At 44.3% G+C, this 23,276-nt stretch overlaps 1 protein-coding gene across 2 annotated transcripts in view; it reads left to right on the top strand.

Moving 5' to 3' along the window:
- SLC45A2 (solute carrier family 45 member 2) overlaps positions 1-19,198 on the top strand; it is a 33,067-nt gene extending 13,869 nt beyond the window's left edge. The window contains exons 3-7 of one of the 2 annotated variants that reach the window (XM_059916189.1): positions 6,216-6,541; positions 10,722-10,865; positions 11,539-11,662; positions 15,989-16,203; positions 18,491-19,198. In XM_059916189.1, the coding sequence (XP_059772172.1) occupies positions 6,216-6,541; positions 10,722-10,865; positions 11,539-11,662; positions 15,989-16,203; positions 18,491-18,715 (1,034 nt within the window). In that variant the 3' untranslated portion in view covers positions 18,716-19,198. The remainder of the gene's footprint in view (positions 1-6,215; positions 6,542-10,721; positions 10,866-11,538; positions 11,663-15,988; positions 16,204-18,490) is intronic. The other variant, XM_059916188.1, reaches the window with a different exon arrangement.
- Positions 19,199-23,276: the final 4,078 nt, after the last annotated feature.

Genomic DNA, 23,276 nt, shown 5'->3' with positions numbered 1-23,276 from the left:
CTGCTTTCTACTTTCATGTCCGTCCCCCAAGCAGTGAGGCATCCTGGCTCAGCTTGACTGTGAAGGAAGGGCCCAGGGAAATACCGGGGTAGTTGTGGGCAGACGGAAACCATTGTCAGTACTTTAAATGTATTATCTCGCATCTCTTAAGAGACGAGTTGCCTTGTAAATGTAAAGAAGTGTCAGGTCTGCTTGTGTCTTCTCTCTCTTTGATTGATTTTCCCGGTACACTCAGCCTCCAGGAGCGCAGGTCGTGTCTGTGTTGTTCATTGCTGTATCTCCGGTGCCCAGCACAGTTCTTGGTGGGAGTAGTGCTCTATCAGTTTCTATTGAGAAACACATGGGGTCAAGGTCTCTCTTTCTCTCTCTCACACACACTCACTCACTCATACACACCTAGTAGCTGGTACTTATGTTAGCTCTCTGGGATTTAGTGTGTATGTGTTTGGTGTAGGTAGGAACCTAGTCTGACACTTTCTTTTTTTTTAATAAATTTATTTATTTTATTTTTATTTTTTTGGCTGCATTGGGTCTTCGTTGCTGCACGCAGGTTTTCTCTAGTTGTGGTGAGCGGGGGCTACTCTTTGTTACGGTGCGTAGGCTTCTCATTGCGGTGGCTTCTCTTGTTGCGGAGCACGGGCTCTAGGCGCGTGGGCTCAGTAGTTGTGGCTCGCGAGCTCTAGAGCACAGGCTCAGTAGTTGTGGCGCACGGGCTTAGTTGCTCCGCGGCATGTGGGATCTTCCCGGGCCAGGGCTGGAACCCGTGTCCCCTGCATTGGCAGGCGGATTCTTAACCACTGCGCCACCAGGGAAGCCCCAAGTCTGACACTTTCATTGCTATTTTCTGAGCACGTAGAAAAGAATCAGAACGACTCTCTCATGAGCCTCCTGGGAATGTGGAGGTCTTTTGTCTGTCACCTTGCTGAGGTGTGGAAGCTGGCAGCACACTGCTAGCTCTCTCATCTTGAGCTCTTTCTCCATCAGCGTGGAGGTTGTTCAGTCCACACCTGAAGCAGGGAAGCAGTTCCAGGCACGTGGTATGTGCCGCGTTTGACTCAGACAGACTCTCTTTAGATTCCTTGGTCCTGAAACTCTCCCAGTTTCCTATTTTACCTATTATAGTTGTGAACAAAAGAAAAAATAATACATATTTCTATACGCTTGGACGTCTTCCAGGAGGAACCATTGTTCAACCTGTATCATTAGTTATGAAATGCAATATCTGTCTGCCGAGCCATTCACTCTCATGGGGTTGGCTCTGGTGTGAGTTTGACATCACGGCCTGGCTCTGTGAAGGAGGAGCCTTCTTTATGAAGAAGGCTGGACCACTTGTGGGCCCTTCCTCGTAAAGGCTGGTTATCTAACATGGCAGCAGGTGCCCTTTGGATGCTCCAGCTTATGATTTGGCCAGTAGCCTGGGGATTGACTCCAGGAGCCCCAGGGAGGCTGGTTTTGGCAGCAGAGATAAAGGTAACCTGGATGTAGACGTGGGAGTTTATGCTAACCTCTGTTACAGCTGCGACAACTAGGCTTTGTTTAGGAGACTATTTTGAAGATAAAATTCTTAGTTTAAGCAGAGGCAGTAAAAAGTAAAGCATTCAGTAAGTTCCTACAGCCCTCTGCTGGCCCTCATCATACCTGAAGGTGTGAATAGATAAAGTTAAATGTTTCCATACAGAGTTTTAATATGGTGCCTAGTAAAATAATATCCCCAATGGCCTACTATTCCTTCAAGGCATGTTCTAACTTTTAGTTATGTCTCACACTAGCTTTGGGACAAACAAAATCATTTTGCTTATTTTTCCCTGCTTCCCCGAGAGAAGAGAGGATTGGAAATACTTTCAGATACTTGTAGCATGTTTTACTTAACTGATTAGTGAGGGAACCGACAGGGAAGACATAAAGAACAGTTTCCCCAAGTTCTTGCAGGATAAATGTATATGTGTGTGTGTTTAGCAAAAGAAAAAAAATAAGAAGTTAGATACAAATCTGATTAACCTTCTACAAGGCAATATAACTATAACTCCTCTGTAATAGTTCTACCAGGTTATGAAAGCATGGTTACAAATCATAGAACCCTATTAATATCTGCAAATTATCCTTAGTTTTACAGGACTGCACATCATTGTGCTTTATCAATTGTGGCTTGTTGGTCAAATATCCTATGACAATAAAGTCTCATTCCCAAGAATATCAGATGAGGGTGGAGCAGGTTGCTTGGAAACTGCTCTGTCACCTGAGTACTCAGAAAGTGATATTTGGGCTAGCAGCCGTGGTATCACTGGGGAGCTTGAAAGGAATGCAGAGCCTCAGCCTACACCTGCATGTTTAAAATCAGAACCTGTGCTATAGATTGAATGTTTGTGCCCCCCAGAATCCGTATGTTGAAAACCTCCTGTCTAATGTGCTGCTCTCAGGAGATGGGGCCTTTAGAAGGTGATTAGGTCAGGAAGGCTCGTGAACGGAATTAGTGCCCTCATAAAAGTGGCCCAAGAACGTTCCCTTGCCACGTCTGCCAAGTGAGAGTACAGTGAGAAGATGGCTGTCAATGAGGAAGTGGGTCCTCACCAGACACCAAATCTGCTGGCACCTTGATCTTGGACTTCGCAGCCTCCAGAACTGTGAGAAAGACATGTCTGGTGTTTATAAGCCACCAAGTTTATGGTGTATTTGTTATAGCAGCCTGAATGGACTAAGACAACCTGTATTTTAACAAGACATCTGTGTGATTCATGTGCACATTGAAGTCTCAGAAGTGCTGCTTTGTAACGATATTTTTAAAGATCAGGCTCTTAAACAGTTCTAGTTCTTTCCAGGTTTGAGATACATATTTTTTCCACCATACTTGCTACAGGCCACACTAGGTCAGTGGTTAGCCCAGGTCTCAGCCCTCAGAATGAGCCCCCGATTCTAGTCACTGGGCCTAGAATGACGAAGTCCTTTCGGCCAGCTCCAGGCAGATCGTCACCCTCCGTGCAGCTGTCAGCTTCTCCAGCTTCTGGGTGAGGCTTTGGGATTAGGGTTTCTGTAGGACGTCAACAGGGCCCTTGGTTTGGGACCTCGTTCTGCCACTATATGTGCTGGTGCTTTACACGTATTATCATGTTAACCCTCACAACACTCATACAAGGAGGCGTCACTGTCCCCATTTTCAGAGAAGCGCCCAAGGTCACATGATTAGAAAACACACAGGTGGGCATTGAAATCAGCATAATTACAAACCCTTCCTTCTATGTGGTCTCCTGTCACTTACCCGCTATAGCCTGCGGTTTTCTTATCTAATTCAACTAGACGAGCTACACACATCCTTCTACCTCTAAAATCTTCGGATTCCTTGATATATTGAACTCTTATGAGCTTCACTGCTAATTAAGAGGAATTCTGTAATAATAAATAAACTCTTCAGAGCTCCTCTCTACTGTTTGAGTACCCAGCCCACAGTTCTCACATCATTTATTACAGTTTTTTTTAAAGCAGCTGTTTACTTATCTGCTTCTTCTGCTTGTAACTATCTTCTGGGGAGGAGGCGATTGGGGTGCTGTGGCTTATTTATGTTTATATCCCCAGAAGTTAGTAGCGTTTTTTTATATATATTTAGTACTCAATAAATATTTATGGAAGTACACGACACTAGTGGACGCAAAACTAGACTAGGAAACCCTTCAGTTGTAGGACTCAAGTGTTCGAGTCAATATTTAATATAAATCCATTATGTTTATATCCACATATTTGTATTCATAAAATAAAGCCACCATTCTGTTGCACAGTGGAGGATTTATTTCACACATCAGTTCTTTCAAATGGGCAGGGGTCCTCTGTTCTATATTTTCTCTGCTCAGTGGAACAATAAGTTTGAAGGAAAGAGGCATACATGATAGGAGAACTTAATGGCAGTATGACAACCATTGATCTAGTTACAAATGATAGTTTTGAAAACGGAATGTGTAAGTTTTTCATAGGGTTAATTAGCATCAGGGATTCTCAGCTGGGGCCCATTTAGCCCCCATGAGGGACGTTAGGCAATGTCAGGAGACATTTGTGGTTGTCAAAACCAGTGGAGAAGTTGTACTGGCATGTAGTGGGAGAGGCCAGACATGTTGCGAAATATCCTACAATGCACAGAACAGCCTCCAAGAAAGAATTATCCAACCCCAAATGTCAGTCGTGCTGAGATTGAGAAACCCTGGTTTAGATAGACCCTCAAATAGTGCTGGGCTTTTAGTACATTCTTTTCGGTTGAGTGCTTGACTCAGCACACGACCTCTGACATCCACGGCATCTCCATGGTTGAATAAAGAGCATCATTGTCTAATGGCGATCCAGACGCACCATATGTCCCAGAGCTGCCCTCTGAATCAGCAACAGCGTGACCACCTCAAGGGCCTTCCCTTCTCGGAGCCTACCAGGGCGCCCACCGTCCAAACAGGTCACTGTATGTGCCATTGATCTGTTTATATATATGCACATCACCCATAACTAGGCCACATATTCCTTGCTGGCAGAGAACATGTTTTTTCATTGCACCCCATTAGCCACCATTTCCCATAATTCCACCTTAAAATGCTTTGTCACTCAGGGCATGATAATGATGCTGTCTTTTTGGAATTAAACAGTTGTTTGTCTGTAAATATCTTCTATGATAAATTGCAACTAGATAGAATGTGAAGTCACCAGAATCATCCATTCTTCCACCATTCTGGATAAATTAGGATTCATATTATTTGACGTTCAGATCTGTGTTCCTGGGGTCAGAGTTTATGTAAGTTTAAATGTTTAGGGTTAGAGATAGAGAATTCCTTAAGCTCTGTTTTCTTCGTTGATTCTCTGATTTGTGGGGATGTTGTCTTTATCTGGGAAATAAAATGGAGCCTTCACTCACACAAGAAAAATAAAAACAAACAGAAAGCTGATCTGACTAGGTAGATATTTGTCTTTGGTAAGGCATGATGGGAGGTTGATATGTAAAGGTATTTGCCAGAGGATCAGCCCTACGAAAGCTTGTGATGTAGGTAGAAGGTGTGTTTGGCATTCATCTGCTTACTTCCCTGGACAACCTCCCACCCCATGGTACACCCCCGCTGCAGCCCGGTGTTCTCAGATGTCACTGGTGCCTGCTGCCAGAAGGACCATCTGAGGAGCACTTAGTATTTTGGCGCTGAGACATGCAATGTCTTGTCCGTACCAGGAGCACTTGCTTTTTAAAACAGGAACCCAAAAGAATGAATCACTAATGGTAGAATTTCAAATATTAGACCATAAGGGCAGGATCGATTTTGAGAAGTCCTTCCTCCCTCAGGTCACACTGTCTTTAAGTGTAAGCGGGTAAAGAAAGCACCAGGAAGACTTCAGGTCCAGGTCCTGTGAGGGGATAAGATTTTTAAAAATTCATGTTTAAGCTTTTGTTTTTATTCTTTCTGTGGCTGTCAACTGGGAACAAGTACCTTTAGCTTTTTTTTTGTTTTTTATTTTATTTTACTGAAGTATAGTTGATTTACAATGTTTCAGGTGCACAGCAAAGTGATTCAGTTATACATATATGTATATGTATATATACTTTTTCAGGTTCTTTTTCATTATAAGTTATTGCAAGATATTGAATATAGTTCCCTGTGCTGTACAGTAGGTCTTTGTTATCTATTTTATATACAGTAGTGTGTATCTGTTAATCCCAAACTCCTAATTTATCCCTCCACCTACACCTTTAACTTTTCATAGATGAAAGAAGACAGATTCTAAGGCTGTTAGGTCTCTGCAAACTTGTGTCACCCTAAGAAGCTTATTAATAGATCAACAACAATACATAATTATATTTTATTGCAGTCAGAAACTGGTTTTCTTTGGAGCCCTTTAGGACCAGGGATTTTAGTTCTTAAGCAGTGTTGAGAGTGCAGTTTAGAAAGCTGTAGGACTTCAGATGGTGGTAACATTTACTAAGCGCTTACTATGTGTCTGGCACTAGTCCATTTTCCAGTCGTGACCCTACCAGTAGGTTGCTTGTTTATTATCATCCCCATATGACAAGTGAGGAAGTCCAAGGTCACAGCAAGTGCATGCTAGAGCCAGGCCTTGAACCCATGCTTCCTGGCCAAGGTGTCTTAGCTTCTCCCATCATAACCAGGCTGCCTACGCTGTCCTCAGGGAGCTTTCCCACTGAAGGAAATGGAAAGAGAAGATGCTGCTAAATAACGCTAATACAGCTCTTTCTTGCTTTGCAGGTTTAGGAGGTGCCCTGGGTTACCTTTTGGGTGCCATCGACTGGGCCCACCTGGAACTGGGAAGACTGCTGGGCACAGAATTCCAGGTCATGTTCTTCTTCTCCTCGTTGGTGCTCACTTTGTGTTTTATTATCCATCTGTGCAGTATCCCTGAAGCCCCACTTAGAGATGCTGCCAAGGACATTCCCCCACAGCAAGGCCCTCAGGACCTTGCATTGTCATCAGACAGAATGTATGAGTATGGGTCTATTGAGAAAGTTAAAAATGGTTATGTAAACCCAGAGCTGGCGCTGCAGGGAGAAAAAAACAAAAATCCTGCTGAACAGGTAAAGATGCAAATTCTTTTTTATTAACTTAGGAAAAATATTCTTGTTCTTGCCTTTTGTTCAGATTTTTAAAAATTATTCTTTGTCTTTGTCTTGTTTGCTTATTTGATGTGAAAAGTCTTGTGAATCCTCAAATCCCCAGTAGCTGTTATCCCTTGGAATTAAAACTTTGCACCTAATAGAAAAATGTGTGCATTTTCTTCTAGTCCTCCTGTCTCTTACTCTTTTCAGACCATCAAACCAGGGAAGATGAAGCCAGTTGAAAAATGTAAGGCCATAAGAGAAGCCTTGAATCATCCTCAGGACACAAGAAGTATCTTCACTTCTTAGATTAGGATTATAAATTTGTATTCCAAATAACAGCATCCCTGGGTAGGGAACTGGAGGAACTAAGAGGTTATTGGGATGAAGCCTTCATTTTATCTTGATCACACAGTAAATAGAGAAAATATGAGAATATAGGTTTCCGGAGACCTGCTTAAACCTTTGCGGCTCCAGGCTGCCTGGGGGAGAACACTCACACTCCCTGCTGATCTCAGTTAGGATGGAGCCCCCTTGCTGTGCAGTTCTGCAAGGCAGCACGGGAATCATGGAAGAGCCATACAATGGAACCCATTTGATCATTAAAAGATCTGTGTGTTTTTGAAGATTTATTTAAGACATGATATATCAGATAAAACACACATACATATACAAAATGATCTCCATTGTGGGAAAAGCTACACAGATACAGAGAAAAAATAGAAAGGATATATACCCAAAATGTTAATTGAAGTTATTGTCTCTGGGTGATGGGCTAACAGGTTGTTTTCATTTTCTTTTCTAAACCCTTCAGTATATTCAACATTTCTATAATAGACAAGTATTACTTTGAAAATAAAGAAAAATAATGTCAGGGTTTAAGGAACAAAACAAGGCAGGGTTTACGAAAGGTAAGTAGCTATTATAGATTATGCCTGCCTCTTTGCCCTATTGATAGATTATGACTTGTCCTCAAAGAGTCACCCAGCAGAGGCTGTCTTATTCTACCCCGAGGCTGTAGTGATGATCAAATGAAATCAAATGAGTAGAAGTCTTTTGAAAGGCATAAAACCCTCCACACCATTAAGAAAAGAAATGCGTTAAATGTAATTAACTTGTATTAGTATGTGCCGCACGCACAACACTGTAGGCTCTGAATGGTTCTATTATGTGACTTAAAAAATAAAAGCAAAACAACATAAGAAAAAAAAAAGAGAAACATATCTTAGGCTCAAAGCCAAGCATCTGACTTCTCCATTCCAAAAGTGCATCTTGGGAGCTTCCAGCTGAGCAATGGGTGTCTCCAAGGTGTCAGGGCCAAGGCCTTGGCCATCTTGTTTGTCAAAGTCATTACTTTCCAAAACGAGGGTGGCTGTGCAATTTGAGAACTGGGATTTTTTTTAATGGCAAGAGGCCTGAATTATTTCATTTATTGTTCAAACTGGATACCATAAAATCCATCTCTAGTTCCTCCATGCCATCAGTTGCTCCCTTCAATATTTAGTCTCCTTCTGGTGGCACTTTTGTACAATTCTCTCTCCCCCTGATGGCTCTGTGCCTTTTTCATTTATAAATCCATCACCACCCAATGTCGAGTTGACAAAGGTGCATAACGTATGCAGTAAAACAGTTCCCAACGGCTCAGAATCATTGCAAGGGCTTCACAAAGGGAATTGACGCGTCAGTGAATAAGATGCCAGCTGAATTTTCATTCTGAATTAAAATACCCAAAGGGACTTTAAGTATTTACATTCACAGCTTTTACAGAAAGACTAGGCACAATTTTGAAGCTCATATTTATTTTTGGAAGAAAAAAAATTAGGTAAACAATGAAAGCAGGCTGAAAATTATGTATAAGGCAGAAGCATAAATTAATGTTTGGAATGAGACTGAATACTTGCTGGTCAGATTCACTTTTTAAAATTTTGAATGTTTGGAAAGAAAGGAAAGAAAGTGAAGATAAATCACTTAGTCTGAGGCATGAAAATCAGGCTGTTGTTTCTCAGTCTATAACTTTAATTGCTTCTTCCTGTGGTCAAGGAAAAAAGTAATAGTTCTTCATTGGATTTCTGTTATGATCACCATTTATTTTGACAAATACCATATTCTACATGCAGGAAATGTTTATTTTTCCTAACTCCAAGGTAATGTCTATACTTTTTAATACTGATTAAGTATAAAAAAATCAGTTGAGGCATGGTCATAAATACTACAAAACTGATGAATTAAAAAAATCAACTTGTACCACAAACCTACAATGAGTAAATACAATTTTCTGCATCAAAGAATAAAAAGCATTATCATATAAGGTTAAGAGCTATAAAACAATTTGCTATTATAGTTAAAAGAGAAAATCTCAGGAGACTGTCTTATAAATAAACTAGCCAGGACCCAATATCATTATGTCAAGACTCAGAATAAATAAAAATCTGACAAGAAAGACCCATTACCCCATCATGGTTAATGTTTATTGTCTCAGTGTCTTCAGGGCAGGTGATTGCTTAATATTCCTGAGGTTTCTTTCTTCTCTCATATGACAAGCTATTAAAGGCTCTTTCCTTTTTTTGTATTTCAAAACAGTTGTGTCAATAGTTCAAAATTTTTCATTCTCTCAAGGCTACTGATACCAATAAATTATAGCCTCTGGTTTTAACATAATTTAAGTCTAGATTAAAGAATTGTGGGCATATGTAGTCATTGTGTGTGTGTGTGTGTGTGTTCTACAATGTTCTCACTTCTGACTTGACATAGGGCTTGTTTACACCTGTTGGCTGATGGCAGGATCCAGAGAAATAAATTAGGAGGAGGTACCTGGCCCAGAGCAGGGAGCTGATTGGCTCTATGTGGTAGTTTTCTATTGCTACATAACAAACTACCACAAATTTAGCAGCTTAAAGCCATACCCATTTATTATCTCACAGTTCTGTAGGTCAGAAGTCTGGGTGGGCTTAGCTGAATTCTCTGCTCAGGGTCTCAAAAGGCTGAAATCAAGGTGTTGGTAAAGCTGCCTTCTCATCTGGAGGCTCCAATGGGAAGAATCAGCTTCGAGCTCATGCAGGTAGAATCCAGCTTCTTGTGGCTGTAGATGTCCTTGTTTTCTTGTTAACTGACGATCGCCAGGGGTCACTCTCATTTCCTAGAGGCCACACCCAGGTCCTTTCCATGTGGCCCTCCACCTTCAAAGCCAGCAATTCTTGAGTTTTGAGGCTTTCTGGCTTCCCCTTCTGCTCCCAGCCAACTGGGGGAAACATAGAGAAAACTCTATGTTTTTTAAAGGGCTGATGTGACTTGATTAGAGTCACCCAGGTAATCTCCCTATTAATTAACTCAAAGCCAACTGATTAGTAACCTTAGTTATATCTGCAAAATCCTTTTGCCATGTAACAGAACAGAATCATGAGGATGGAGATCATAGAGGCCATGTTGGAATTCAGACTACTAGGTTTTAAGAGTCAAGAAAGAGGCTTCCCTGGTGGTGCAGTGGTTAAGAATCCACCTGCCAATGCAGGGGACATGGGTTCGATCCCTGGTCTGGGAAGATCCCACATGCCACAGAGCAACTAAGCCCGTGCGCCACAACTACTGAGCCTGCACTCTAGAGCCCATGAGCCACAAGTACTGAAGCCCGCGTGCCTAGAGCCCGTGCTCCGCAACAAGAGAAGCCGCCGCAATGAGAAGCCCGCGCACCTCAACGAAGAGTAGCCCGCTCTCACCGCAACTAGAGAAAGCTCACGCGCAGCAACAAAGACCCAACGTAGCCAAAAAAAAAAAAGAAAAAAAAGAGTCAAGAAATCTAAGAATTATAACCATCTAGGGGCTGGCTTAGATCTATGAGCTTCATCCTCAGCAGTGGGTCTGTTGTTCAAAGATTGGAAGCTAGATGTGTCTTACATCTTGGCTCAAAGCAAGCTCTGTTTCCAGTCCCTTCACCCTTATGTCCCCAAAGCCCTGTTCTTGACCCGAAACTGCTAAGTAGCTGCACGTACTTAACAGAACACCTCCTACGAGAACACTCCATGGAAACCTTGGCACCATGCCCAGGAAGTGCGACCTCGTGTGATAGTCTACTGACAGATATGTAACATGGCTGTATGCTTTGCTCCCACAGCTGCCTGTGTGTCTACACTGAACATCACACCTGTTTGGTGTTTTATTCCAGACTCGGAGGACAATGACCACGAAGTCACTGCTGAGGGCGCTGATGAGCATGCCTCCCCACTACCGCTGCCTTTGCATCAGCCATCTCATTGGATGGACCGCCTTCCTGTCCAACATGCTCTTCTTCACAGACTTCATGGGCCAGGTAAAGCACGTGTCTGTGCACACGCTCATTATCTCACACACCAATCCCTCCATCAGCACCTGTGGAGCTTCTGAGCCAGCCTCTAAGATGGGCACAGTAAGAGTGTAGGAAAGAGTACCTTCAAGGAGCTGGCTTACAGACAGTTTCCAGAGGGAAGTTACTATACCCTACACAGCTAGAGGACACTATGCGATGGGACCAGCACTTGATCAAATACAACAAATAAGGAAGAAAAATCAAGGTGAACTGTAGCGGTCACAGCAGGCTTAACAAAGGAGGTGCGGTGTGATTTGGATCTTGAAAGGTGAGAAGGAGTTGGAGAGGGAGGGGTGAAGGAGAAAACATTCTAGGCAGGGATAGGAATGGCATGTGTAGAGATGAGTCAGAAGCCTGTTGGTTGTACCAGAATATGGGTGGCCGGGTTGCCTAAGGCGGGTGGAGCCAGCTGTTAGGCGGAAGGAGGGGTGTTAAAAATCCAGGGGGATGTTGTTTAGACTTTATGCATTAAGACCTCCTGAGGGTCCTTGAATGGAGGTTTGAAAGGATGAAAGGGTGATGTGCTCATGGGAGAATGAGGTCTGTGCCGCAGGAAGGGGTGAAGAAGCAGAACATGTGAGAAGGGCTCCTTACCACCCTGCACTGGTAACTCAGTGGCCCCAAATCTCTCTTGCAGATCGTGTACCACGGGGATCCCTACGGCGCACACAACTCCACAGAGTTCCTCATCTACCAAAGAGGGGTTGAGGTTGGATGTTGGGGTTTGTGCATCAACTCTGTGTTTTCCTCACTTTATTCTTGTGAGTCTCCTCCTCCTAAGGGTGTCTTCTAAGGGCTAGCGGAATCTTGGATTTTATACCTCTGTATTTCTATATTTATTCTTTTGCTCTCTAAAATGCCAGATTCTTGATAAATATATGGAGGTCAGGAAAAACTATTTCCTTAGGAAGGACCACATCAAGTAGCCTTTTCCCTAGTGAATTCTGGGTATCATTTTCCTCAGTGATTACTTTGTACTTGCAATCAGTGGGATCCTGATCAAAATACTTTGGAAAGTAAAAGGAAATCTTGTAAACAATATGGTGGAGTATTGGATGGATGAGGGATAGTCACAGCCAAGATTATTGATTAACGGTAGGTCTGTGTTCTGCTGGAATAAGATCACTGGTAGCGTTTCATAGATGTGCTTATCAGTCTTGACAGAAAATAAGAGGGATGGTTAATATGCTAGGTGACAAAATGAACATATAAAATAACTTAAGCTCAGATGGGTGGGGTGGTATGTTACAGGACCACTCTTCCAGATTGAGAACAACAGCTTTCCTTCTCAGACACCAGCTTTCCATGGGGTCTGGAGTCTATTAACCCCCCTTGGCTAAGATTACCTGTGAAGACACTGTAAACAAAGGGATTTCTGGGGTTGGTTTTAAATAAGTCCAAACGGATGTACTCCAACTCTAGGGCATCACACAGGCTCGTTTTGTGCTTGCTAATTTGTATGGAAATCCCCAAGTGCTGTACACATTGAATTAAGTAAAGACTCTGGCCTATAAAACGTATGCAGGTCCCCCATTTGGAGTGGAAATTTGAGAGCTTCTCCAGCATTGTGGGGAGAATAGCTGGTCCCCAGGGCAGAGCTCCAGGCTTTGGACAGGCCCAGGGGACAGCAGGGGTATGGCCCAGGCTGGGGGGGAGGCGGTAGGGGACAATCCCTGTTACCATTCTCAGGGCCATCATTCTGTCACTGAACTGTGCTTCTTGTGGGGACGGAGGCTGAATATATATAATGACCCCTAGTCTGGCATTTAGCCCTTTGCCCAGCCATAGCACAGTGGGAAACCTGCTTCGAGATCAAGAAAAATCTCTTCAAAGTATAGCACAATTGGGAAAAGGGGACCTAATATAAGCATATTCATGAGCCCAATAATCATAAAACCATAAAATTCATTACTTTCAAATTTATGGTAACCAAATAGTGGTGGCTTAAAGCTTACATTTCCTCAGCAAACCCATTTTTTTCCCCTTAGAATGTACGAATTAAGAAAACTCCAAGGTGCTTGCTTCGGCAGCACATATACTAAAAGGAAAGAAAAGAAAAGAAAACTCCAGGAGGACGATTTCAACTACCTAGAATCAGGGAGTGTTAGACTGAAAGGATTTAATAAATTATCCATCTCAATCCCTTTGTGCTTTCAAGAGGTGGGGGGAATATTTACTACTATTCTCATTCTTGTAAGAGGAAAACATTTTTCTAAAAGTCATTAGTATTTGAATTTTGTGTCAAGTTTAACTTGTTTTCCTCAAAAAATCCCTTCTAGGGACCCTTCCATTAGTCTAGTCTGAGTTCCTGTATGAATTTCATGGCATTTGAAAATTCAAAAGCATGTTATTTTTTAGGGCCTTTCCAGTTAAAATCCCTGTGTATAAAGAATCCCTACTATTTGAATAGTTTTCCAAAGTTATATTAATGTATAAATCTATGGGATCCCTATCACTGTGAATTAGAACTAAAATTTCCTTTATAAAATATCAACCAGCCCTGCCCAAGGATCTTCAGGGGCTCTCGTGCCCATAAGATAGAGTAAAAGTCCTGATCTTGGCACTCCGGGATTCACAGTTTGGCCGGGCTCACACTTGGACCTTTGTCACTCCCACGCAGGAACTCCTCCAATGACCCACTGCACAGACGTTCTCACCTCTGTGTATTTGCTTTTGGTTTCTTCCACCCGAACTGCTGTTTCTACCTCCCCACCCAGACCCAACTCCAATAGGTCCCTCTCTGTGCAATCTTTCAAGTCTTTCCCTCTGCACTCCAACCCACTGTGGGCAGAATCAATCATTTCCCTCAATTCCAGAGCACACGCGATAACCCTGTATTCTGGACTCATCACACAACATCAGGTGCAGACCCAGAATTTCCATCCAGACAGAGCTTAGCAGGGTATCTGGCTGCTGAGCGGGGCATGGGGAATGGTGATAAGGGACTTGTTTTTAAGCTCCTTTGCACAGCAGGCACACTTAGATCAATGAGAATAGCCACGCTGAGTACTGAAATACAGCCAATTGTTCATATCATACCCTACTATCCATAGCTGGGGCTTAAATCAATCATTTCCCTACAGTCCTAAGGAGAGGCACAGTATGCGTTGGTGTCAGACCCAGCAGAGGACAAGTCAACTTGGCCCTTAAACTTATTGCTTTCTCTTTATGAATAAAGCATTCTTTGCCAGACTTTCCGTCTTCATAGTGAAGTTAGTTATGTTTCCAAATATCTCTTTATCCTCTTTTGCCTTCTTCCTGGCTGGCCTATACACTTAGTGAGAGCATTTCCCTAATGAATACTGATGGTATCTTTTAGGTACTGAGACAACTCAGATTACATTTTCCGCATAAATGTAATCATTAAGCAAACAGAAACTGACCTAAATTTATGATGGTTTTATTCTCAACCTTGACAACAGCCCTCCAAGCATGGCATGAATTTAATAGAGGAAGCAATGTTGCCCATTTAACATTTTCAGATTTCCATAATTGATACAAATGTAATAAATATTAGGTTTCTTGTCTATGCAATGTAAATCCAATCATTATTTGAATAGATATGGAAAATTTCACTCTTGAATAGGCACATTTCTAGTATCATTTGTGTATCCCCTGGGTCCACGTGTTCCAGAAGAATGGGGCAGAGGAAAGATAAGGAAAGTACGGATTAAAAGCCATTTGCAGCAACATGGGTGGACCTAGAGATTGTCATACTGAGTGAAGTAAGTCAGACAAACAGAAATATCGTATGATATCACTTATATGTGGAATCTAAAAAAAAATGATACAAATGAACTTATTTACAAAACAGAAACAGACACAGACTTAGAGAAAGAACTTATGGTTACCAGGGGTGGAAGGGGGAGGGCGGAGGGATAGTTAGGGAGCTTGGGATCGACATGTATTATGTAACAACCTAAATGGGAAAAGAATTTGAAAAAGAATAGATACATGTGTATGTATAACTGAATCACTATGCTGTACACCTGAAACTATCACAACATTGTTAATCAACTATACTCCAATATAAAATAAAAAGTAAAAAAAAAGAAAAAGAACTGATTAAAAAAGGAAGATAAAGGGTTTTTTTTAGGGACTTTCCCTACTGTGGTGGAAAACATAGTAAAATGTTTTAAGCTGAATTTCCAATTTTAAAAAATGAGCTCTACCATGAGTTCTTTATGAGCAAGCCAAGTTTACCTGCTGGGAGGGGATCCCAGTTAAGAGTCAACCATATTCAGCAAACTCTGTGTTTATTGAAGTAATGATAGCCACCATTAACTGGATGTCTTCTGTGTGCTTGGCACTGGGCTGGGTGATTTCCTAGATGTTTTACTTCGTTTGATCCTGATAACAACCACCAAGAAGGGTTTTATTAGTTCCATTTTCTGATGAGGAAACTGAGGGTTTGAGAAGTTGTGGAACTTGCCCATAGAGGGTGAAGGCGCCAGCGAGGGGGACTTGCCCGGTGCAGCAGGACCCCCTGACCAGCCTGGGAAGGGCTGGCAAGGCAGGGAGAGCATCTACAGGTGATGTACGTTCTTTACTTCCTTCTCAGGTTGTGAGATGGCATTCAGGTGGGGCAAAGAAACTGAATGAGTTGGATCATTCTGTGCAATCTGGTTGTGTTAATTTCCTCCAACCTGACTTTGGGCTGTGGGGCTAATAGAGACCTGGACTGTCATTTTTGTCTTGTTAGGCTAGATCTCTGTCAATCGAAAGATCCCCGCTTTTCTTCCATGGCTTGAAGCCCCAGGGTCCCATAACCAAGGCGGGCTTTTCAATCGCCTCTTTTGCATCCCGTTGCTATTCAGCTGCCCAGTACACAGTGCCTGGTCCTTCTCTGCAGAAAAGAAAATCAACCCAGCAAGGCAATCTCCAGTTCTTCTTTACACAAAGGATTCAAAACTTATTCCAAAAGCCAGCTGTTTTCAAGTACAGAAAAATAGGTTCTTCTGTTCCTGACTCAGTATTAAAGGAAGGCTAAAAAAAGTGAATCTTCAAAAGGAAAGGTTGTCTGAAATTATGAGATGATGTGAGGCACTGCCAGCTGTAATTTCTCCCTCTCTTCTCCCCACACACAGACTTTCAGAAAGCTTTGGTTCCCTACATCGGATTAAAGGGTCTTTACTTCATGGGGTATTTGCTGTTTGGCCTGGGGACGGGCGTCATCGGGCTCTTCCCGAATGTCTACTCCACCCTGGTCATATGCACCTTGTTTGGCGTGATGTCCAGCACCCTGTACACCGTGCCTTTTAACCTCATCACTGCGTACCACCGAGAGGAGCAGGAGAAGCAGGTGCGTTGCTGAACCTCTGCACTGAGTGACGCCCGGACTCACCTGGAGGCTGGGGGAACTTGCTAGGAAAATGTAGAGCAGAGCTGGAAAACAGGGCTTCTTGAAACAGCGGCACTAAAATGTCCAGCCAGATGTAACGATGGTCTAGCCAAGGCCTGACCACTTTCCCAGCCCACCCCCTCCTTACTCTGAAGCCCTGTGCACCTGGGAGCAGTCGGGCAGGTACCATTACCCCCATTTGTCAGATTAGGAAAGGTGGGGTTGGTAATGCTGAGAAACCAGCCCACAATCACACAGAGACAAAGCAAGGGAAACTGGGCTCATGACATGTCCAGCGTACCTGCAGTGTTTCTGGATGCTACACGAGGGCCCCGGCCCTCAACCACTGCGGAGGTGCCTGGTGCAATTTCCGGGAGTTACTGGTTGAGCAACGTTTTCCTCGGAAGTCCGGGTTTTAGTAAGTCATGCCCTGTGTGCAGGGAGGAAAGCTGGTCGCAGGTGGTCATCTCACCAGCTGCCTCAAGGGAGGCCCGCCCCGTCTCCATCTCGGAACTCAAGCCAGAGGGCAAGACCCTATGTTGCCCTAAAAAAGCACTAGGTTTGGTATTTCTGCTCTAAGATTACCACGTTTTCTTATCCAAATATGCAACTTTTCCCCCTGAAAATAGGCTTACATTTCTTTAACTGTAAAACTTAAAGAGATGGCTATTAGCTTAATCCATCACAGTAGGAAACTGCAAAAACGCTGAACACGTGTCCATGTGACTGCAACGCTGGCCTCCTTTTTCATCATTTGATCTGGTAAACACAGCAGGAGAGAGTTGCACCAGGTGTTAAAACCTTTTAAACAAGAGTTGTAGCTGTCATCTTCCCTGGCAGACATGGTCACTAATGTTTCAGCGCACGGCAGGTGCTTTGCTGCTAAAGAGACAGCTATCATAAAGAACTATCCCTCCAAGAGGGAGTTGGATGGTACTAGGCCCAAAACACAGAGGCTTTGAACTCAGAGAACCCTGGATTCAAATCCTGCCTCCCCCTTTTGACAGCTTTGTGATACTGGGGATCTTATTCGTTTATTTATTAGATATCACTCAAAATGAGTTCATGTTTAGATGGGGTAATTCAATCACGTGGTTCAACGACCACAGTGACATACAAGTGTGCCTCATGTGGCTCCCACCTACCCCTCCCTCCACTCGTTCCCTGTCCCCACCTCCCCACCCTGGGCTCCTACATGTAACCACTCTCATCAGGTTTTTGTCTATTTTTCCAGTATCTTTTAATGAAAATCCAGCGATTATGAATCTATTATCTTATTTCCCCTTTCTTATTCAAAGGATAATGTGCGTTTTCCTGCACAATGATTTTTTTTCATTTAATAGTATAGGAATTATCATTCAGACTCTCAGAGCCTTAGTTTTCTAATCAATGAAATGGGAATGACACACCCACCTTAGAAAGTTGTTGGAAAATTAAATGAAACAAGATAGTGTAGGTAAAAGAGCCTTGCACAAGGCCTAGCACATATATGATACCCAATAAATGGCAATGTTATCAACCAATTCTGACCAAATATCAAACAGTAATCAAATATTAATCTACTAAGCAAAAAGCAACCATATTTTGAAAGGTTGAATTGCTTTTTTATGTTGCTTCCCCTACACATATCTGTGATTCAACATCCTTCTAAAAATGTTTGAACTTTAAACACTAAGGAAGAGAAGGAATGGGGTATTTATTGAGCTTCTACCGCACTGTATTTACTGACTTCTTAGGAAGAGATAATTTTGCGTTCTTAACCATTTTGCTCCCATAGGTGTGAACGGTGGAATTTAAGACTTTGTGGCAGGTGGGGAAGAAAGGTGCAGGCAGTGGGGTGGAGCTTGAATCAGGAGTTGATAAACTGTCTTCTTGGCCAAACGAGGTCTGCCACCTGCTTTTCTGTACAGCCTGTTGTGTACAGACACGACAGGAATTCTAGGAATTCTTTGACAATTTAAAAATGATTTTTAAAACATCAGTGGAAGGATAATATTTGTGACAAGGGAAAATTACATGAAATTTAAATACCTGTGTCATAGAGTTCTGTTGGAATGCCAACTTGTTTATGTTCTGTGGCTGCTTTTGCCCCGCAACGGCAGAGTGGTGTAGTTGCAACCGAGATCATACAACCCACAAGCTGCAAGTATTTATTATCTGGCTTTCTATAGAAAAAGTTTGCTTGCTGCCTTCTGCCCTGAAGAACAGTTGGTGCAGATCAAATGCTGTTCCTGTGCTTCCCTTGCAGAGGCAGCAGGCCCGGGGCGGGGGCCCGGACGGCAGCGTGAGAGGGCAGGGCGTGGACTGCGCCACCCTCACCTGCATGGTGCAGCTGGCTCAGATCCTGGTCGGAGGTGGCCTGGGCCTTCTGGTCAACACGGCCGGGAGCGTCGTCGTCGTGGTGATCACAGCCTCCGCGGTGGCACTGATCGGCTGTTGCTTTGTGGCTCTCTTTGTTAGATATATGGATTAGGTCAATAAAGAGACATCGTTCCTAACCCCAGACACAGTGGAGCACAGGGCAGGAAATCGATCTTTTCTTTAGCTCTGCACTGTTTGTATCTGCCCATTGGATGCCGCGTGTTATGACTTCAGCTGCGGTGATCTGCCCACCCCTCACTCTCAGCCAGCCCTCTGCACATTCGTTTCCCTATTTCAGGCATCATTTGTCTTAGGAGAGACTGGGCTATGCCTCCGTTCACTGGGGGCGAAGGGCTAGTGTGGGTGACAGAACCTCCCCGCGCCTTTCTCCCTCCGTCTCAGTGCAGCGGAATGGAGAGGCAGGGCCTGTTTTCCACAGGGCATTTCAGGCCTTGATGAAACCTGAGAAGCAGACTAGCACGTCCCTGTGATGCTGGGATTTATTCTGTGATGTGATTTTTTTTAAAACCTGGTGTCCATGTATAGTCGGCTGGGGGGATCATATTTTTCATCAAATTCACTGTAACTCAAAATATTGCCAATGATTTATTTAAAGATATTCATTCACTCATCTTTAATTCATATTTAACTGGCTCGTAATTAATTCATGCTAATTTATAATATCCCTGACAAGTCTGCTTGAGCATCTCACGCTGGAGGATTTACCGCTTTGAAACAGCTCATATTATTGACACAGTAAAAATCTTTCTCTCCAGTCTGCACTTTTGTCCCAGCCGCTGGAGTCTCTATGGAAGCCTTTCAAAGAACTGCCTCCCATTTCTCTTCTCCAGGTGAAGCCAGAGTTCTTGACAGCAGCGTGGTTTAATAGAGAGACCATGAGCTTTAGAGCCGGGCTGGTTTGGGATCCTGGCTTTGCCGCTCCCCAGCAAACTACAGACCCTCCCAAGCCACACTCGTTCGTCTGTACATTTGGGGTAATGATTCCTACCCCAGAGAGTTGTGACCATTTGTAGTACGTAACACTTATGGAGTGCTTACCACCATTCTCAGCGTTTAACCTGTGTTAACACAGCAATCTTGAGATAGGCTGCTGTTACTGATCTCCATTTTACAGATGAGGAAACTGAGGCAGAGAGGCATTACAGAACTCGTCGGAAGCTACGCCACTCCTAAGTGGCAGAGCTGGGCCTCGACCCCAGGCTCTCCGGCTCTGCTGTTTCCAGTAAGAGCAGCGCTTAGGCTGGCAGTCGGTCTGCACTAGAGAAATGATAGCCATTGTCACTATTTCTGAAGGCTCACCATCCTGCTCTCCCAGACCTCGATCCTGCCATCCACAGTCTTTCATAAGTGTTTGTCTGAATAACACCAGATGTGCCTGAGTGGTGCAGAACGATTTGCCCCCATGTTTTGACAGGTTAAAAAAATGTTTGTGGTTCCTCCTCCTGCCTCATCTTAGAGTCTGATAGTGTAGTCGTTGCCTCCGGTGAATTTCTAGCTTATCAAAACCTCCCATGTTAGGAGGGAATTTGGAGAAAGGAAATGAGCTGCTCTGAGAACAGGAACATGGGGATTTGGGCTGTTCTCTGGTTTTTCTCCTGTGTAGAAGGACGGATGGTTTGGTAGCGTGGCCAGGCCCCTGCAGTGTCAGCTCATTTGGGGGTAGGGCTTCTGAGAAGAGGAACCGTGCTCTGGGGGTTCTTTGGGTTCTCTTTCGCAAAACTGCTGGGGGCACAAGGGGCACAGGCCCACTGCCAACTTCTGCCTTCCGGGGCCCAGGGTGAGAACGCTGATGAAGGCCCATCCCTCCTCCCCCCACCCTTAGCCCCACCCAGCACTGTGAGGGCCCTTGTGTGCACCTGGACACCTGCACACCCACAGCCTTCCAACCCCTCCAGCCTCTACCACACCTGCAAACAGCCGCCCTCGGCCTCCCCTCACACCTAAGTGTGCAGAGGCTCAGCGGCGGCGTTCACCTTCCGGAGGACAGGACCCCCGGAGCCCTTGTAGACTCAGGGCCACTTAGATGGGGAATTCTGACGTCTTGGGTACCGGAGCGTAATCTAGAAGGTGTGGGTGTGGAGTTCAGGCTCCAGGCGGCTCTGGATTCCTTGCCATGTGGGAAGGGGTACAGGTGGGAGGGGAGGACAGAGCAGTGCCCTCTAATAATCAGAGCCAGGGCAGGGGTCCTGGCTGCCCCGGTCTGAGGGGAGTACCAAAAAGTACCAGCTGAAGGGCAAGGCCAGATCCACTGTCACCGCATGGCGGCCTCCCTCTCCTTCCCAGTTTCTCCAGTCGTCTCAGGCTGCGTCTGTATTCTCTCGCACTCACTCTCCTCTCGCTACTTTTGGGCTTCCAGGCTGCTGCAGTTCTCTTGGTTGCCTCCGTTTTGTTTTAAGAGCCTGATCTCTGCTGCTCTTGGGTCGTGGCTGGGGCAGTGCTAGCGTGTGGGGCGGTACATCGGGGGCACCCCTGTGGATCTGGGCCCTTCTAGTTTGTGTGTGTGTGGGGGTGAGGGGAAGGAAGGCAGGGACTTACACCGGAGCGGTCACTCCTTCCTGCCTCCTGCAGAACACGCAGCTCGCTTATCTGGCCACAGGCTCTCTGGGCTCCCACAGTTTATCCCATTTTCTCCAGATTAATTTTTTCCAGACTGGGCTGAACTTTCTCCTCAGAACTGAGCGTGCTATTGCTTCACTTATCAACCTCTGCGCCCTGCTTTCCTCCTCTCCACAGCGGCACTTATTTTCTGCCCCCCAATCCGGTCCCCCTGCCTTCTACTGGTATATTTGCTCCCAAATGAAGTTACCACATTCACATGCAAAAATATTCCATCTTCCCCAGTCTTCCTTCCTCCCTCTCCCCGTCACGTTATCCATCTAAGCACAGCAGGGTCATGACTGACTTAGAGGAGTGACCAGGGAGAACACCTGCCCCCAACCCCACAGTGTGGGGTGAAGAGGAGCCAGGGCTTCCAGGACCCCACGTGACACAGCACCCAGCATTGTGAAAGAAACAGCACCCAGCCGCCTCTCCTGCTTCACCTACCTCTTCTTGACCTCTGCAAGCTGTGGAAATGGAATTATTTGCTGAGTTCAGTGTTTATTTCCTGATCATTTCTCCAAGGACTGCTCAGGTGATTAAAGATTTTGAAATGAATGACTGGGTGAGCCGGGAGGGTGACCTACAGCTGAGGGTCCTCTTACCTGGACCCCCAAGAAGTCAAGAGTAGTCATCTCTGACCAACCACAGGGCATCAGGGCCTGGTCTTTATTACACGGGAAGCTCTTTTCAGATGGAACACTGGATGGGTTATGGGATGAAGAAGGGAGCTAGAGCACACAGCCTCTGTCTCTCTCACACATACACACACACACACACACACACACACACACACAGTCACACTCAAATATTCAAATACTTTATTCCCTTAACTTCACTGAGGTTTGAATGAGTGAATAGAATCCAGTTTCAAAAGCCTTTAACCACCTTTGGGAACCTAAGTACTTGTTCTTAGTATACCAATGACATGTCCTCTCTGAGACAAAAATGTCTCCTTCCCAGACAAATAAAGCAAGTATAGGGATATCTACATTCTTCACAGAAATCCTGCAGGAGAAAGGGAAGCCACACTGCTTTGCTTCCCTCCCCCACCATGCACCTGGCATTCCAACCTCAAAGCCTCCCATCACTGCATTTCCTCAGCTTCAGACGCCCTCTCTATATGCCCACTCCCTGTCTCAACTGCCAGATCTGCCCATCTAAATTGTACCTATATTCCTAGGTCCATCTCAAATACTGCTTTGGACAGGAAGTCTCTGATCCCCCAGTACAATCAAGCTTTCCATCCCTGTGTTCCTATAGATAGCACTTTCTTTTAGCCCTTACTATGACATTCAACTCACTGTCCCATGACTCATTTGCCTTGTGTACATGGCGCTGTCCCCTTCTAAATGTCAGGAATGTGTTTGTGATCCCAGCATTCAGGATAGAGCTAGGCACACAACAAGCATTCAAAAAATAAATTGCTGATGTCAACTGGATTTGACCATTTCCTTGTTGATGCTTTTGTCCTTGTGGCATACAGAAATCTTGGTCTTTGCTCCCTCCAGCCGTGTTCTCAGGAGTCCTCAGGTTTGGATGGGGACAAGGTGACTCGTTTCATAGAGTTTTTTCATGAAGTCCTTGCCCCCAGCCCCTTCTGTTTTTCTAGTGCCCATCATACCAGAAGCACACACTTCAACGTATTTTCCCCAAAATCCTGGGCTACCCACACCTTATTTTATCGTCAAAATTGAAATGGCAAGTTGCTTTAATAAAGAGAATCTCTCCGTAAATGTCTAATATCAGCGTTACACATAGATACGCTACCATGCTACTATTTGTTCTTTGTGGGTGTTTACTTGTTCATTTATTTTGTATTTTGGAGACATGGGGGGCTTACAGTTCAATTTTTATTAGCCCATTGGTCCTCAATATCAGTATCAAGTTTTCTTTCTAAAGGGCAAAGAGAGACTAATTTGACTACTTTTAAACAAAAGCATTTTTCTGTTTTCTAAAAAAGGTAACTTCTCAAGGCTGCTCAGGATTGAGGATGTCAGGCAGCTTTTGGTTTTGTGGCAAGGTCTGAGTGTTTGCACTGTGTGTGTTAACAG

Source organism: Balaenoptera ricei, chromosome 3 (genome assembly GCF_028023285.1).
Source record: "Balaenoptera ricei isolate mBalRic1 chromosome 3, mBalRic1.hap2, whole genome shotgun sequence".
Lineage (NCBI taxonomy): Eukaryota > Metazoa > Chordata > Mammalia > Artiodactyla > Balaenopteridae > Balaenoptera > Balaenoptera ricei.
Note: the sequence above shows the minus strand (reverse complement) of the source record. Positions and strands in the feature narration are given on the sequence as shown.